This window comes from Strix uralensis, chromosome 4, assembly GCF_047716275.1.
Source record: "Strix uralensis isolate ZFMK-TIS-50842 chromosome 4, bStrUra1, whole genome shotgun sequence".
Lineage (NCBI taxonomy): Eukaryota > Metazoa > Chordata > Aves > Strigiformes > Strigidae > Strix > Strix uralensis.
In genome coordinates, this window is record NC_133975.1 from 89,401,703 (window position 1) to 89,418,475 (window position 16,773).

General features: G+C 49.9%; 2 protein-coding genes across 3 annotated transcripts in view; one reads left to right on the forward strand and one right to left on the reverse strand.

The window, feature by feature from the left end:
- The first annotated feature begins 1,464 nt into the window (after nt 1-1,464).
- Nucleotides 1,465-12,082, forward strand: ARFGAP2 (ARF GTPase activating protein 2). Of its 2 annotated transcripts, XM_074867703.1 has the most exons (17): nt 1,465-1,649; nt 1,884-2,002; nt 2,953-3,025; nt 3,563-3,694; nt 3,793-3,873; nt 4,707-4,809; nt 5,452-5,508; nt 6,598-6,642; nt 7,777-7,829; nt 8,270-8,406; nt 8,931-9,062; nt 9,544-9,672; nt 9,754-9,882; nt 10,263-10,389; nt 10,507-10,597; nt 10,710-10,828; nt 11,246-12,082. In XM_074867703.1, the coding sequence occupies exons 1-17, from the start codon at nt 1,578-1,580 to the stop codon at nt 11,264-11,266; spliced, it is 1,620 nt and encodes a 539-aa protein (XP_074723804.1). In that variant the 5' UTR covers nt 1,465-1,577; the 3' UTR covers nt 11,267-12,082. The 2 variants fall into 2 exon arrangements, with proteins under 2 accessions (XP_074723804.1, XP_074723805.1); XM_074867704.1 differs by lacking the exon at nt 6,598-6,642 and having other exon boundaries at nt 1,467-1,649.
- Nucleotides 12,083-12,590: 508 nt separating this feature from the next.
- CSTPP1 (centriolar satellite-associated tubulin polyglutamylase complex regulator 1) overlaps nt 12,591-16,773 on the reverse strand; it is an 87,239-nt gene continuing 83,056 nt past the window's right edge. Inside the window, exons 8-9 of the mRNA XM_074867705.1 lie at nt 14,659-14,722; nt 12,591-14,143 (exon numbers count right to left, since the gene is read on the reverse strand). Of these exons, the coding sequence (XP_074723806.1) occupies nt 13,969-14,143; nt 14,659-14,722 (239 nt within the window). The 3' untranslated portion in view covers nt 12,591-13,968. The remainder of the gene's footprint in view (nt 14,144-14,658; nt 14,723-16,773) is intronic.

Consider the following 16,773-nt stretch of genomic DNA (forward strand, 5'->3'; position numbering starts at 1 on the left):
TTGCTCTGCAGTAGCTTTTTTTTTTTTTTTACTTGAAACAAAGAAATTGACTTAACAGTAAAGTTTTTTACTGTTAAGCAGGTATTCTTAATTAGCAGAGCTGGGGTCGCCCTGGGGATTCTCCACCATAAGGGCTCCCCTGAGGTAGTAAGGGACATCAGTTTACACACATAAAAATCATATATATTAATTAGATTTCCTGGGAAGGGATGTCTTATGATAATGAGTTCTCAGAATGCATTTATATAAGTTGACACCCCTTTGAGCATGCATCCTAAATTCTACTGGGGGTCTTTGGTGGTCGAGGGAAGAAGTAAATAGTCTTCCTCATGGTGTTCACTAGTTGACCTTCTTTCTAGAGCATGTGCTGTGAAGTAAAGTCCAGGTGTCTTCTGAAATCAGTAAAAATCATCCTCCTCATTATAGGGTCTCTCTATCCTTTTGTGTGAGTCCCTCCTATCTTAGTTTGCACATTCCAGGAATTGTCTAAGTGTTCATTGAACCTCTTGAGTGATTTACATAGGAAGTCTTAATGTTACCTAAATAGACAAAGAGGCCTAGGGAAACAGAGATACAAATGAAGCAAAACACAAGCAAAGCTTTCCTGTATCATAGTTTAGTCTTAATCAAGGACTGTCATGAATTCAGTTGTTTGAGCTCTTTCAGGCTAAAGCATGAAATGGGCCGTATGACTTTCAGTTCAAAGCACAACCATATTTTTTTCTGTTTTTCTTGGATTATAACTGAATGACTTTCTAGCCCATTCCCTCCTGCTTCCAGGCAGGTAATATAGCACCTTAAGGCCCTGACACCATCTTTGGTCTGAAGTAACAGCTTCCCTACATTGATTACTGCACAAGACTAGGTAGTGCCGCTTGCTGCTCTTGAGAAATCTCCAGCTAACTAAATAATTTCCAAGCCTGTTCACTTGTGCGGGTGTACCAGGTCTGGTGGCCTGAGGTCCAGCTGCTGCAGCAGGTGACACCTGTAAGCACTCGTCTGAGCTGCTTCTCAGGTAGCAACTGACCCAAGGCAGGCATTGCCTCCCTGCTGTTCTACAAAGCCTCTCCGTGGCCAGAAGAAGGGCACAGCCAGTAACGCTCCCCGAGATGGCCGCTGCCTCCTGGTGTGTGAAGGGGCTGGGGCAACACCTTGAGCAGCCGGAGCTGACCGGGGGCTCGGGCGTGGAAACGTCCCCGTTCATGTCTAGACGCAGGAACCGGTTATACAGAGGCCGTAAGAGTGGACGCGGTGATGGCGGAGCTAGCGCAGGGCGCCGAGGAGGGGCCCTGACCCGAAACACCACCCCTGAGCCCGGGGAAGGTGGGGACTCCCGGCCCCGCTCCCGGCGAGCGGCCCCGCCGGGTGTGGCGGGTGGAGCGGTTAACGGCGGAGCGCCGCCGCGCCCCCGCCGCATGGCGCTGGGGCAGGCCGGGGCTGCCCCCGCGGGGGGCCCGTCGGCGGGCCGGTGTGGGGCCGGTGTGGGCCCGGCCGGCACCCGTACGGCGGCCCGACCTCGGCGCCGATTGGGCCCGGCCGGCACCCGTCGCCGCAGTGGTGTCTGGGAAGGAGAGATCATGGCGGCGGAGCCGAGCAAGACGGAGATCCAGACTCTCTTCAAGCGGCTCCGGGCAGCGCCGGCGAACAAGGTAGCGGGGCGGCGCCGGGCGACCTCCCGCCCTTCCGAGGCGCGCTGCTTCCATGCGGCCGCGGCCTGGGCTCGGGCCGGGCCCCGCTGGGCTCCGGGCCGCGGGGCGGCCGCGTAGGGGGCTGCTGGGGCGCGGGGAGGGCCTGGGGAGAGTGGCCGGGCCGCGGGCGATGGGGCCACCGCGGAGCGGCAGAGCCGCCGCCTCAGCCCGGCCGTCCCTCTGCCTTCGCTCTAGTCGTGCTTCGACTGCGGCGCCAAGAACCCGAGCTGGGCCAGCATCACCTACGGGGTCTTTCTGTGCATCGACTGCTCCGGCGTCCACAGGTCCCTGGGCGTCCACCTCAGCTTCATCAGGTGCGTGGGGCGCGGGGGCTCGGCCACCCGCGAGTGGCGGCCGGGCAGCCCCGGAGCGGCGGGCTGCGCCTGGCTGCGCCTGGCTGCCGCGGGGACGCGCGGGGAGCGGGCAGAGGGCAGCGCTGGCACGGAGGGATCGCCGCGGGCTTTGGCTGCTTTGCTCGCTGGAGGGGTCGGGTCGCTCTGCCCCTCCAAGATGGAGTTTCTGAAGCGCCTCGGTGGAACATCGGCGCGTTCCTTTCGCTAACCTCGCGGAAACGCTGTCGGGACTCCCAGTTGTAGGAGCTGGGAGGAGAGCGGGGTTTGTGAATTTTGCCAGTAATGCAGCAATATGGAGGTGTTCCTTGTAGCCATGCATCAGGCAAAAAGAGGAATATTACTTAATCTTTTCTGTATCAACCTAGTGTGGAAGATGGTACTGGATTTTCAGCCGATTGAGCTTATTTTCAGTAGTTGTGAAAGTCAGCATTTTAATTAACAAACTGTGATCTTTGCTTATTCAGAGATTAGTTGAGTAACCGGTATGAGACATCCGCTGTCACCTAGCTTTACTGGGTGGTTTTCTCAGTTGCTTTGTCATGTGTTCTGGCCTAATCTGTGAGACAGACTGAATATGAGTTTCTCCTGTTGTGGCAAGATCAGAGGTAAAACGAAAGTTGTTGGCTGTGCTTTCTAAGCTCAAGCTCCGCCCTCTTAAGCAACACAAGTGAGAGGTGCTTTTAAGATTGGACACGGTTGTTTGGTGTGAAGCTGGAACTGTTTTTTTTTCCTCATTATAAAATTTCAGATTAATTTCTTACGGGAGCAAAGAAGTTACTGAGATGTTCTTTCCCCTTTTGCCCCTATACTCTGGGATAGCAGTGGGATAGCTGACCTTTCTAGTGCAGGGCTTGCTTTTGCATTTGGCGTGCCGTGCACATTATTAATAGAAATCATTTGCTCTCACACAGGTCCACAGAGTTGGATTCTAACTGGAACTGGTTTCAGCTGAGGTGTATGCAAGTGGGCAGTAATGCCAACGCGGTGAGGAGCCTCTGTAGGCATTTTGCTTGCTTTTCCCTTTTGTTAATCCCATCCTCTGTTTCTTCTCCCTTTTCTCTGTGTGGCTTTCGGGGTACCAACCTCTCTGTCTTCTTTGGAAATGTGGAATGAGGGGAGGTGTTTGTCAGCTGTGCTTGGAAGTCAGGCCGTGACCTTTGAACACATTGCTTCCCGCTGTGCGGGTTTGTTATTTCCTTACATCTCATTTAAATGTGAGAGACACGGTCGCCTTTAAGGGAAGGGGTTAGTAATGCTGATCAGTTTGAAAGCTCACGCTCAGCGTTGTGACTCGGAAGCATCCTCCTGTGGAGGACAGGGATGGTTTTCTTAGCCCTCTGAGGCCTGGAGAAAGACTTCATGGAGAAAGCTGATCAGTGAATGGTTGGTTCGTGCTCTGTTCGCAGCGTTATGTCCCTTGTCTTTGGGAAGCTTCCTTTTTCTATTGAGTTTGAGTTAATGTCTCTCACTTGCTTGAGCGTGGTCTTGCAGTCTGGAGGCTGAACGTTCATCTCCTTTCAGACTGCTTTCTTCCGCCAGCACGGCTGCACTACCACAGATGCCAATGCGAAGTATAACAGTCGAGCTGCCCAGATGTACAGGGAGAAGATCCGGCAGCTGGCAAGTGCTGCCATGGCCAAGTATGGCACTGATGTAAGTCTGAGCAGCTCTTTACTGTTAGACGTGTAGCGCTGGATGCTGAGTCTTGTAGGATATCTTTTTTTTTTTTTTCCTGCCTCTCCTCTCTTCAGCTGCTTATAGATGGACTGAGTGGAGCCCTTGGGCACTCTCCTGACAAGAGTGATGCTGATTTCTTCATGGAGCACACACAGGTGAGAGGAACTGTCTAAACCAGACAGCCTTAATGGCTCTCAAATAGCCAGCTGTGCAGCCAGGAGAGGTCCCACTTAGTTTGGAAGGACTCCAAGTTGTATACTTGTTCAGTACTCATGTGGAGGAACTAAAATTCAGTCATCAGCTTGGGATGTAGTCACAGATCTAAAGAATCCCTCGTGGGGCCTGTAATATCCATGTCCTTTGTTTTCGAGACCATCTTTATCTTCAAGGAGTACTTGGAGCTACCAGCTACTCCCTGGAAAATGCTTTGAGTGCTGCATTAATGCACAGTCTCTTTGTACAGTTAAAGCAAGGACTGGCTATTACTTTGAACTTCTGGTTTAGTCAGATTTTCAGTGCATAGACCCTGGTAAAGTCGATTTGGGCAACTGTTTGCACAATGCTGGGTGGACTTTCTCAAGTGAGTAGAGTAACATGAGAACTGGCTGTGTGGAAATAAAGACAGTGGAAGCCGACACTATTTTTTTCCGGGGAAACTCATTCACACTCTTTCTCCCAGGTTTAAGCTCATCACCTTAACCTGGGAAGTCCTCACAGTAGTCAACTCTGATGCTGCTGTCGAGTGATGCTGTTGTTCCTCCTGGCCTTCCATTCAGCTTAGTTTCTGTTGGTTTTTTTCTTTATTTTTTTGTCCCTGCTAAGGGAATGTGGACTTGTCCATATGTTATCTTCAGTGAAGGTATAGTCTGGAGTTTGGAAAATGTTTCCTTTAGCCTAAAACTGAATACAGGTCACTAAACCTCCAGTACTTAAGTTCAGGATTGTTGGATTTGTTGATCTTCTGCAAATCACTGGAATCTCCTTGCAGTCTTCCGGTACCTGGGATGTAGCAGATGCCAGCCAGAATCCTGCAGAGTCTTCCCCGGAGCTGGAAAAAGCAGCAAAGTCATCAGAAGGCAGTGAAGTGTCGAGTGAGTTCCCTGCTGAATAATTTTCCCAAGAACCTGACTTCATTTCCAGGAGCATTCACTTCTGTAGCACAGTTGGAAGGGCTGAGCTCTTTCTTTGGTTCAGACTTGGAGTGGAACCTCTGCGCACTCTGAGTAGTTAAATTAGTGGAGACTTCTGAAAACACTGTTCTGTTCAGGATCAGTTCTCTGCTTTTCCCGAAATGCACACAAAACTCTGTTGGGGGTTAGCTGCCCCATTTCCATGCTTCCAGACATAATTATTTGTTTAAAGACTCTTTTCTATCTCTTGAATTTGGTGGGTCCGGACATGATCTATGAGTATAAAGTAAAAAAACTGTTTCTAGGGTGAATGACAAGGAAACTGAGAATCTGAGGGCACAGCTATAATTTGGAACAGCTTTGCGTGTTCCCCTGCAGAGTGTTTGCTTGCTTTTAATGTGTTAAGAACACTGCAGAGGGAATAACTTCCTCTGTGGAGACGTGAAGTTGTTGCGCGTGGGTAATTACATGTTTCAAACTGTAATTTAGCTTGTTTGGGGTGGGGGCAGAGGAGGTAAGAGAGATGTAGTGGGACTGTGAGCACACTGAAAAGAAAGGGGTTGAATCTCTGCTGAATTTTCTCTTCTGGTTTTATGCCCACAGATTCCAGCCAGGGCCCCTCTATTGACTTGTTGAGCACATCTCCTAAAGCTCCTCTAGGTAAGTAAGACTCTTTGCTATCTCTCAGATCAGTCTGGCTCTTATATCTAGTGTTCAGTAGTAAGCTCAGTGGAGCTGGAACTGATGAGCCAATTTCCAGAATGTCTAAAGGAGCTTATCTTCCTGTGGAGCCAGAACTGAGGATCTCCCTAAACCCCAAAACCAAGCCAGTTTACTGGAGGTTTCCTCCTCCTTTGGATGATTGAGTTCAAAGCTGTCACTATCCCAAAAGCTTGTTTTCATTTTTTGAGCTTTGGACAAAACTTGGCATTTACATATCTTTAACTTAGCTGATCAAAGCCACATGGCTATGGTGTTTGGTTTTGGGTGTGGGTTTTTTTTTTTCCACCCAGAAGCTTTGGAGGCAAATGAATTTTTAGCTTCCAGAGTCATAGGGATTTGTATCTGATTCTCCCCTGCCATTACTGTCCTGGCTGCGCACAGAGCATCTAACTGGAGCTTCTTTCCTTATTGAGAGTGTGTGCCTAGCTGTCCTGGTTTAACCCCAGCCAGCAGCTGAGCCCCACCCAGCCACTTACTCCCCCCTGGTGGGATGGGGAGAGAATTGGAAGGGTAAAAGTGAGCAAACAGCTCGAGGGTTGAGTTAAAGACAGTTTAACCGGTAAAGCGAAAGCTGTGTGCACAAGCAAAGGAAAACAAGGAATTGATTCACCACTTCCCATCGCAGGCAGGTGCTCAGCCATCCCCAGGAAAGCCAGGCTCCATCATGTAACGGTTACTGGGGAAGACAAACACCATCACTCTGAGCGCCCCCACCTTTCCTCCTCCTTCCCCCAGCTGTATGTGCTGAGCACGACGTCACACGGTGTGGGACGTCGCTGGGGTCAGCTGTCCTGGCTGTGTCCCCTCCAGCCTTGGCTCTGTGTAAGTGCTGCTTGGCCGTAACAAAACCATCCCCGTGTTACCAATGCTGTTTTCAGTACAAATCCAAAATGGCCCCGTACTAGCTGCTCTGAAGAAAATTAACTCTATCCCAGCCAACACCAGCCCACAGTGGGTTCATCCTGGGTGGAAAGCCTGTGTCCTCAAGCATCTATTTACTCCCCGTGTTTTATGTCTCTTCCTCAGACATGTCCATGTATCTGTCAACACAAGGGCCTGCTCCTGCCAGAGGTAACTGGCTAATGGCTGGCCTGCGCTGGCTGCTTGTGGCAACTCTGCCTGCCCCTTCTGTGATTCTGCTTTCAACTCTAGTAGCTTCCTGTGCTTGGAGGGAGAGAATGAGCCAAAGCTTCCATCTAGCCATCATATCCAATACAATAGTACTGGGATTGAAACCAGCTATTCCGTATCAGGAAAGGGATTGTACTGACATTTCTGTTAAATGTTCCCTGACAGTAATAAAAAAACCCCCAAACAACTCCAAATGAAATGCTAGGAACAGCGAGCTGAAAACAGTCTTGGATAGTGGGAATGTTTTGAACCCCTCTATTTCAAAAACTTATGGTAAGACTAGAAAAAGAGACAGGAAAGGCTGTCAAGAATGATCTAAAGTATGGGTTGACAAAAGTCATATGGGTATAGAAAGTAAGAGGACACTACTGTGGAAGAAAAGCCCAACAAGGGCAATAAAAGATTTTGGAGCTACATGGTGGAAGCTGGGAAAATGTCCTGGGCAGTGCCTCTCTGTTTGCTTTGTTCCTTCACTTTTCCCCAGGCACCTGCTGCTTGGCTGGACCTTGGCTGGTTTTACAAGTGTGGCATGCTTCGTGCCCTCAGAGTGACAGGTTCCTGGGGCAAGGTGTTGGGGAACCTGTTGCTTTTACAGCTCGCTGCACTTTAGATCCATTTTGTTGTTGGCTGTTCATGTAAACATGACTTTAGGGTTCTTGCTCCTTTGTCCCCAAGGCATTGGTGAGGCACTGACCTTCATATGGCTCTGAAGCTGCATATTTCTTGGATTTATGTATGGAATAAATCTAGTCTTCCTCTAGCTACCCTGATCCCTACTGGATAGGGTCACCAACTGCATGACACTTGGAGGAGCTATTCAAAGGTCTTAATTCATTTAGAAGTTTCTCCAGCAACGGACGTGCTTCTCTAGGCCACCAGCCTGCAATTGTGGAGCTTCTGAGTGCATCTTTCTTGGCTGGGTGAAGTCACCCAGGCTTCTGACGTGAAGCTGCATGGTGTGCCCTGGACTCTATAGCAGCTGGACTGCGGTGGATGTTTGTGTGGGTTGCTGACTAAGTTTGGCTTCCTACATTAATTCACTTCTGCTTATTTGCTGCTTCTGTCCTCTTGCAGAACTTAAATCCTCCCTCATTGGAAAGAAGAAGCCGGGAGCTGCCAAGAAGGGGGTATGTCTGAGCTCTTGTTTTATGGAGAGGAGGTAGAGTGTGTCTCATATTACTGCCGTCCTTTCCCTGGCCCTTGCTTTCTGCCCTTAACGAAGCTGCGTATCAAGAGATCTGTTTGGGGAAGGAAGAGCTTTGGTTATATTACTATTTATTTTGAAAGATAGCTTATATACTAATGGACAAAACCAATTAGGTTTTGCATCATTACTTCTTGTGGTCTGAAGTGTGTGCGGCTGATCTCTTAGCACTGGCCACTGGTGGGTTAACTCCTGCGTGTTCTTCCATAATCTGTTGCATGCTCTGGTTGGGTCTGTAGGTTGTGACTATACATGGAGACCGAAGGCCTGATCAGTGCAGCAAGGAGTAGGATTCTGGTTTTCTTCTACGATGAACAATCTAGGGTGAAGAAATGGCAATTTTTTTCGGTTTTGTTTTTCAAGTTGGGTGTGAAAAAAGGTCTTGGAGCCCAGAAAGTGAGCAGCCAGAGCTTCAGTGAGATTGAGCGGCAAGCCCAGGTGGCAGAGCAGCTGAGGGAGCAGCAGGCGGTGGAGTCCAGGAAACAAGCTGAGGAGTCCATGTAAGTGCCCTGTTTGTGCTGAATACCTTCCATACATAGGGCTGAAGGAATATGAGGTTAATGCTGTTCACCCTGGGACCACCTAATGTGAGTACAGAACATGCTGCACGATAGGATGAGCAGTTGCTATAGGCCAATACGGTCCTTACAACAGGGTGCAAGTTTATGCTGCCGTATTTTACTCCAATTAGCATCCCTGGAAGAGTTAAAGGAGTAGATACAGAAGTATTTTGTGTTTCTGTTGACCTTTGGACAGGACTGAAAAAGGCTAAGGCTGAACTGGATGGGGCACTCTCTTGGGGAAGTGGCAGGGAGGCAGCAATGCTTACAGAAAGGAATCACAGTTAGCCAAGAAAGAGTTGAATCCCAGTGGATGTGAGATGGGAAGACAAGGATTTCTGGCAGAGCTGTCGTGGAAATGGGTGTTTTGATGGGTTGTCAGGGTTACTCTCCCCCTTGCTCCTCCACAGCATGGGCTGGGGGGAGGGTAATGAGCTGGTACCCACCGTAGCTCTTTCCTTTAGAGTCACCTCAATGCGACTGGCTTATCAGGAACTGCAGCTTGATCGGAAGAAGGAAGAGAAGAAACTTCAGAACCTTGAAGGGAAGAAGCGTGAACAAGCAGAGAGGCTGGGCATGGGCTTGGTGTCCAGAAGGTACTTGGCTGTGGATGGCAAAAGACAGACAGGTGCCTTGGAAGCACCCTGCTCTGGAAGAGTTTCCTGAAGGGAGGAGCTTGCTGCTCTTGTAACAGCTAAGGAGCCAATTTAAAGTGCTCATATGCTGGACTATGCCTAAAAATGCTTTGGGTGCCAGAAGGAATGGGCGCTCTGTTCAGAGGTTCTGGTTCTGATTTGAGCTTTTCCAAAGATGCGTGTGGCCTGTCAGCACCTAGCCCTTGAGCCCTGCAGCTTGAGAGATGTCCCCCTGCAGCACGCTTCCTGTAAGGTAGCTCAAGACTTCGGAGGGAGTCAGGACAAGTTTAGATTAAGTGGTGAAGGGGGCTGGCATCCCACACCTCTCCCTTAAGACTTGTGGCACCTGCCCATGAAGGCCAGGCTTAGTTTTGAGGCAGACTGGTTGGAGGGCTGGGTGCTGCCAGACCCATTGGCCCTGACTGCCTGTTTATTGTGCTAGTTCTGTTTCACACTCGGTGATGTCTGAGATGCAAGTAATTGAGCAGGAGACACCGCTGGCCGCAAAATCTTCCCGTTCCCAATTGGACTTGTTTGAAGATGCTGGAGGCTTCACATCTGGACCCCCCAAGTAAGACTTGGTTTCAAGTGTAGTCTTTGGCTTATTCCTGGATTTAATGTCTGGCCTAAATTACCTGTTTTTGGTATCTAGGTACAAATATAATCCCTTCTCATTCGAAGATGCATTTGGCTCACGATGGGAAACGGACTCTTCATGGGGTATGGACAAAGAGGAAGAACCCGAGGTGACCATTTCCAGTATTCGGCCAGTTTCAGAGAGGTGAAGTGCCTGTCACCGCTACTGTACCTTCCTTGTGTGCGGGACAAAAGGATAGGGCTGGGAGCTGTGGGGAGAGATGCTGCTGTGTTACAACAGGAGCCTTGTGCTGCAGAAGATAACTTGCGTGGACAAGCCCAAGAAAAAGGCCCTCCAGCGAAAGAGGCTTGGGCATGTCTTTGCCTATTGTGTCCTTATGTTTGATACAGCCTTTATGGTCATGAAGCGCTGGCTGTGCTGAGGTGGGGAGAGGACCACCCTGACGGTAGCCAGCACCTGAGGATTTGTTGCTTTCCTCTGATCACATGGGGTCTGAGGGAGAAGTCTCTTTCTTTACTGTGTTGGTGAGCTAAAACTGAGATGTCTCCTCTCTGTTTCCTCAGACCCACCAGTAGGCGGGAGACAGAGAACAGAGCATCTGTTGTGGAATCCAATGAAGCTCGGCAGAAGTTTGCAGGGGCTAAAGCTATCTCTTCAGATATGTTCTTCGGGCGGGAGGCAGATGCTGAGGTAGATGCATGCTGCAGTGCTTAAGCTGGTACAGCTCTGGCTTCATCTCCTCCTGTTTGCTCAGGTCTTACTTTGTTGACTTCCTTTATAGCCATTTTGTTTTGTTTTCTGCTGCAGTATGAAGCCAGATCCCGACTGCAACAGCTCTCGGGCAGCAGTGCCATCAGCTCTGCAGACCTGTTTGGAGAAGCTGAGAACGTGCACTCAGGTTTGTTAGCGCTTGGTGGGCTGAGGAAAGGGGCAGCTTCGGAGGACCTGGACTCGGGGGGGTGCTCTCTGGAGCTGGGGGACTCCAGGCTAACTCCTGCTGGTTCTCGTAGGTGGTGTGTCAATTGGAAATGTCCTGCCTGCAGCTGACATTGCACAGTTCAAGCAAGGAGTGAAATCCGTTGCTGGCAAGATGGCTGTCCTAGCCAACGGGGTGATGAACTCCCTCCAGGTGAGGTTACACTCTGGCACCTTCAGGCAGGCTGTCGTCATGCTCAGGGACTTTCACCATATCCTGGCTTCTGCTGGTATTGTCATTGTCTCCACCTGGGACTTTCCACATGATTTGAGGAGACCTGTTTGTTGTAGCTGATGACTACAATAGCTGAGCAATTCTAGGTGGCCAGTGAATTCTACTTGGCCAGCCTTATTCTCCAGCTGGCCAGGACCCCATTGATATGTCTCTTCCCACAACTCTCATGCAGAACTTAAAAAGTTAAGGTCATTTTACTTCCTGCCTTTGCATGGTGTCCTGTGTAGGTAACCTTGTGCTGCATTCCAATCCCAAACACCCCAAGACCTTGTTATCTGTCTTTGGAGTTTGCATTTAAGTGTTGTAGCATGGTGTCTCGGTGTGTTTCCTCCCCAGGATCGTTATGGCTCATATTGATGACCCACGGACTGCAACTCGCAGGGAAGCCAGCAAGAGGCACTGATGCCACCTTTACCTGGAGTAAACTCTGCAGGATTGACTTAGTTTGTCTGGGGTGGGTGGGGAGGGGAGAAGGTAAGCAGAGGGGCTCAGGACGTGGCTGTGCCCAGGATGCTTTCCAAATATCTCTGGATTCCACTCTATTAAAATTCAATGTGCCCTCATACCCACTGCTATGTACTAGCCAGTGGAGACAGGCCTTCTTACAGGGTTAACCTCACTGCTGTAAAAGATATGACAGGAGCTCCTGGGCTGCCCTTATCAGTGCTCCTGTCGTTGGCCCATACCTTAGCTCACCAAGTGACAGAGGAAAGGGGAACGCTATTTTTCTGAACATGATGTTACCCGGTTCCCGTGGATGTGACTTTTTTTGTTCTGCTCAGTGGTCCCAATCCATGGTGCTGTGGAGTCCTCTGTATTTGCAGGGTCTGACTTTTACCATGGGATAATCCTTTTTACTGTCTTGTAAACCAGCATATATTGATGCAGGAGGAAAAAAATCAAAGCAAAGATTATTTTTTTAGCTTCTACTTACATTATCAGCAAAAAAGGCCCAGACAAAGAAGTACTGTAAACATTAGTTACTGGATCCCTGGTTATTTTGTTGCCCAGCTTTGGACTGAGGTCAAAGTCCTGAACCTGTGACTTCACTGCGAGGTGAACTTCTCTCAAGTGCAGCAGGGAGGGAGGACTGTCATTTTAGTCCTTCCTGTTCATCTTGGCTCTCTGCTCCTGACTGATTTTAACAAGAGCATGTTCTTCCTCTTCCTTGGACTGTGGTGTTCAGGACTGGGTAGTAAGAAAAAGGGGGGGGGCGGGGGGAGGCTCGTTACTATTAAGGAAAAAGGCTGGGGCGATTTGTTCCGAAGTTTCCATCAGCGCTCTTCTCTCTGGGGCTGTTAACAGGCGTGCCTGGGCTGCGCCTCTCCTGCCCAGGTGCAGGGGTGGTGTCTGCAGAGCTGGGGGCGGGAGGGGAAGGGTCAGTGCTGCTGCGGCGAGGGGCAGCGGGGCTCCCGCCCAGCGCGGAGGCGGGAGCGCGGGGCGCGTGCGCGGTGGGGCCGGGCGCAGCGGGAGGCGGCGGGCGCGGTCAGTGCCCGGGCCGGGGGAGGAGCGGCCCCGGCGCTGTGAGGGGGGGTCCCGCCGCCTTCCCCCGCCCAGGCGACGGGCGGCCGGGGCCCTGCGCTGCGCCGGGCCGCCCGCTCCCGCTCCCCCCCCCGGGCCTTGCCCCCGGCAGCGCCCTGAGGAGGGGCTGGGGCAGCCCAGAAGACCCCAGAGGCAGCAGTGGCGTTAGGCAGTGTGCTTTATTGCCGGGATGTCACAGTCACTAATGGTTGGGAGAGAAAGCGCAGTTAGCGAGCACATTAATAAATAAAATAACTTAGAATAAATAAGTAACCCCTCCCACTACCTCAACAGGTGGGGCTGTGGTACAGACTCAGCAGTAGTTACAGGATTAGTCTTAAAATAGCTCCAGCATGTGTTGAATCCACTCAGCTTAGGGCTGCTCTAAGCTTTGGGTTACCAGCTCTTGCAGCGTTTTATGGACAGGAGGAGCAAGGAGGCTCCCAAGGGAGCAAGAAAAACTAAAGTTCCCCAGGAAATAACTAACTAGTCTAATGCAAGCTGAGGCTAGACGAAGCATTTAGGGCTGTGGAGGCCAAACTGCTGAGTTAGTTACCATTAATTAACACAATGAGATGCTACTTCTTTTTGTAGCTGTAAGGGCTACACTGTGATGCTACAACAATGACAATATTTACAAAAAAAATACCCAGGACTTGTCTGATAACTGCTTCCTTCTCCCTTAGTGCTTCTGCCCACCCAACCTAAGCAGATACGCTCTATGTTTGCAAGATGTAACACTTGTGGCCAAGGAATTCAGATGATTTTTTTTTTTTTTTCTCTCTCCTTCAACCCTCCTACAACTCACTTTTCCAAATGACCTTCATATGCCGTGGGAGGCCTCACAGAAGGGAACTCCTCAATACAGCAGAGGAGCCAGACAGCACCATGCAGTACGTACTTACTGCAGTCTGGCTTATTTGCTGTATTTGCTTTGGTAAGTCTTGGACACATGGAGGAGGAAGCAGAGACAAGTGGCATGGCAATACCCAAGCCTTTCTTTTCTAGGAACTTCAGGAATTTCTCTACCTTTGATCCTATGCAGGTGCAGCTTTACTGGGAATAATTATAGTGGAGCACGAGTGCAGAGCTGCCGCTAGTGATTTAACCACTCTATTGTCTAGGCCAAGCCTGAACACAGATACACAACAGAACACTGGCAAGTGGCCTGCACTGCTCCAGCACCTGCTGAACTGTGAGGGAGAGCCCGGGTGAGAGCATACCCAGCTATTTCCAAGTGGAGGCAGAGCAAGCGTCTGCTGGCTGGTCTGGCCTGCCAGCAGAGGGTAGCATAACTCTGCAGCTGAAAATAGCTTCTGCAGAGGAGCTATTCCTGCACGAAATTGGAGCTAGGAAAAAGGCAGAGTTCTTCCTGGGAAGAGTCAGGTAGGCTTGGCAACAGGGACTGGCACAGCCACACGCACACTGGTGATGTGGACAGAACCCACGGTCAGAGCAGATGCTCTGGGAGGAGGTGCTGTTCCTCCAGTGGGTTCTGGAGAAACCCAAGATGGGAACGATGCCCACCCTCACAACCTTCAGTTTTCAGATGAGTCTGTCTCTTCGTTAGAGCCTTCACTCTCAGCATCCATTTTTCGACGATGGTGTAGAGGTTTCCAAGGAGAGTTAATCCTGGGTGAGTTACGGACAGGCAATGTGTCCCCGCTGGAGCTGGTAGGACCGGAGACGGAAAGCCCTGAAACCCGAGCTACCCTGAAAGAAAAGACAAATGTTAGGCAGCCTAACTTGTCATCTCCAACCTTTTCTGTAGCAGTTCTGGAGTGAACCTGGGAGGAGGACTTACAACTAGCAAAAGAATGGAAAGATGTTCACAGCACAGAGGGGGAACACCTTGCACTAGTACCTACCGCACTCACTGTGTGAATCTTTCTTCCTGTTAAAACAGGCCTTCTGGGCTGAGCCTGTGTCCTCCAACACTCCTAGTTTTCACTATCCAAACAAAATTTCCCTGTTCATTAGGGACTGCTGCTTCCTCTAGATCCCTCTTTGAGGCACACTTCTCCCCTCTGTTTCTGAAGCCTTTCCTAAGGATTTTGTTAGCTGCACCAAGGCACCCCAAAGAAAGACGCTGTCTCTGCTCAGGCTCCTCTGTTAGCTCCTCTGTTGTTTTGTAGTAGAGCAAAGGAATAGGGGCAGTACTAAAGCCTTCCTTAGCATGCTACCTTTAATCTGTTGCATTACCTCCTACTTTAGGCAATTCCACTTACAATTTCTCAAGCTCCTGATCCATGGCAGGGTCCAGAAACAAGTCGCCTTTATCTGGCAAAGCCCCTGGAAAAACGAAGGAAAGTATCAGAGCAGAATTAGGCTATACATTTTTAAAGAAAAGTGCTCAAGCTATAGCAGCATCCAAAATCTGCCCTGCAAGGCAGAGAGCAGAATTAGGCTATACATTTTTAAAGAAAAGTGCTCAAGCTATAGCAGCATCCAAAATCTGCCCTGCAAGGCAGAGAAACAGACACTGAATCTTGACCATAGACAGATAAAGAATGATGATCCATATTCTGTGTCCTTCATACAGGCTGTAGCTGAGCTCAGACTAAACAGGAGGTACTCTCAGTAGTCTTATGTCTTGGAGAACTTGAAGAGCCCTAAGGATTGGCAGTTTCCATTCACTATACAAAACTACTGAGTACTGACCATCAGGGAGATGACAGTCTGTCAACTTCTTCCCTCTGCTAATTGCCCTATACAGTCACCAGTCCCAGATCCTATCAGAACAATAGATAATGTTGTTTGTGCCACAGCCTGAAGCATGCATTGTACCATCCAGGGAGATGCATCCTTCTGTGCCACCTGCCTTTGTTGTGGTGCACTGACTTGGGGATCAAAACACTCCACAGATGTAAGACTACTGCTTTCCTTGCAATTCAGGAAAGTCAGGCCTGACTCTGGTGCACATTAAGTCTACAGGAGTAAGTGTGGATGGACTGGGCTCTAGCGTTGCTTGCCGTCTGGGTCAGAGTGAGAAAGACTGGGCCAGTAATTAGGTACCTTCTCTCAGCATCAGGTCAGCATGCTCCTTTTCATGCTTTAAACCCTATTCAAGATGAAGGACGTGGTGTAGTTCAGGACTGGAACAGCCGGTTGATCATCCTTGCCATTCTCTGAAAGGACACTGGCACCTCAGGAAGAGCTCAGAAAGGAAGATGGGGCTCTTGGGAAAGCCCTCCTTCCTAATTCTGTAACAAACTCCACCTTGTACAGGCATCGTGGGAGAGTGTGATCAGCCAGCAGAGAGATGACAGGAATTGCCTACCACAGCCTGGATGGTGCCACTGCACACCAGGACAAAAAAAATTGCTTGGTAATTCGTGCCACCAGTGCAGTGAGAATGCTCTTGTTTTTCAGGAGACCTGGGTGCTACACTCAGTACTTTTGGGAAGGGCTTTGTACTCCCTGTGGGGACACAAGTCTGGTTTCTGGCCCTGGCACCTTGCTCTTGAAGGAGGGGCTGGAGAGCCACCTGTCTCACACAGGCAAGCTGGCAGCAGCCATCAAAAACATAGCAATGAGTGCCTAAAAATTAGAACCAGTTTAGACCAGAACCCAGTCCCCCACTTTTTCCAGTTCTAGTCTTCCCCTCCTGCAAATGAACAGGAAAGCCTGGCACCACAACACAGTGTCAGGAGGTCCAGTGAAGTGCCCCAGCCTGCTTCCTTTCATGGGCTCAATTAAAAGAATAAGCAGCTAAAGCTTAACTTGTTTCTGCATTTGCAGAATGCCCAGTGAGGTCTCTAGGGCACAGGAATTACTTGGGAGAGTCAGTAAACAGCCCTTAAAGGATTCACGAATCAGCACTGACACTGGAGTTAGGCTGCGGATTCCAGTCTGCCTGACAAACTCATCAGCGGTGCCCCAGCCTGAACGAGCCGTTCTAATCCCTACCCCCATTCCTCAAAGGGGGCTACTGGCTTTGTGAGACCAGAGAGAAGGCAGGCATCCTGACCGAAAGTTCTTTTGCCTGAAACTGCCCTTGCTGAGGGGCTTTGGGGAGCCTATGATCCCCTACAGACCAAAGACTATTGAAATCACCCTTCAGGAGAGATTAAAACACACCAGGAAAAGAATCCTCCTTTGCTTGCCAAGACACTAGCACCTGTCAGACTTGTGGCTGCTGCCCCTCCTCTGAGAAAGGCCTCAGCAGGAGGCTGGCAGAGGGCCAGGGGACAGGCCCACATTAATGGAAATGAAAACCCACACACTTTGTAGATTGCACAATGGAAGCTGTGGGCAGGAATTTTTCTGCTCATCTGTTTTCTTTGCACTCAACTAGAAGTAGATTTCATAGGGCAAAGGAAAAAAAGATTTTGCTTGCTGCA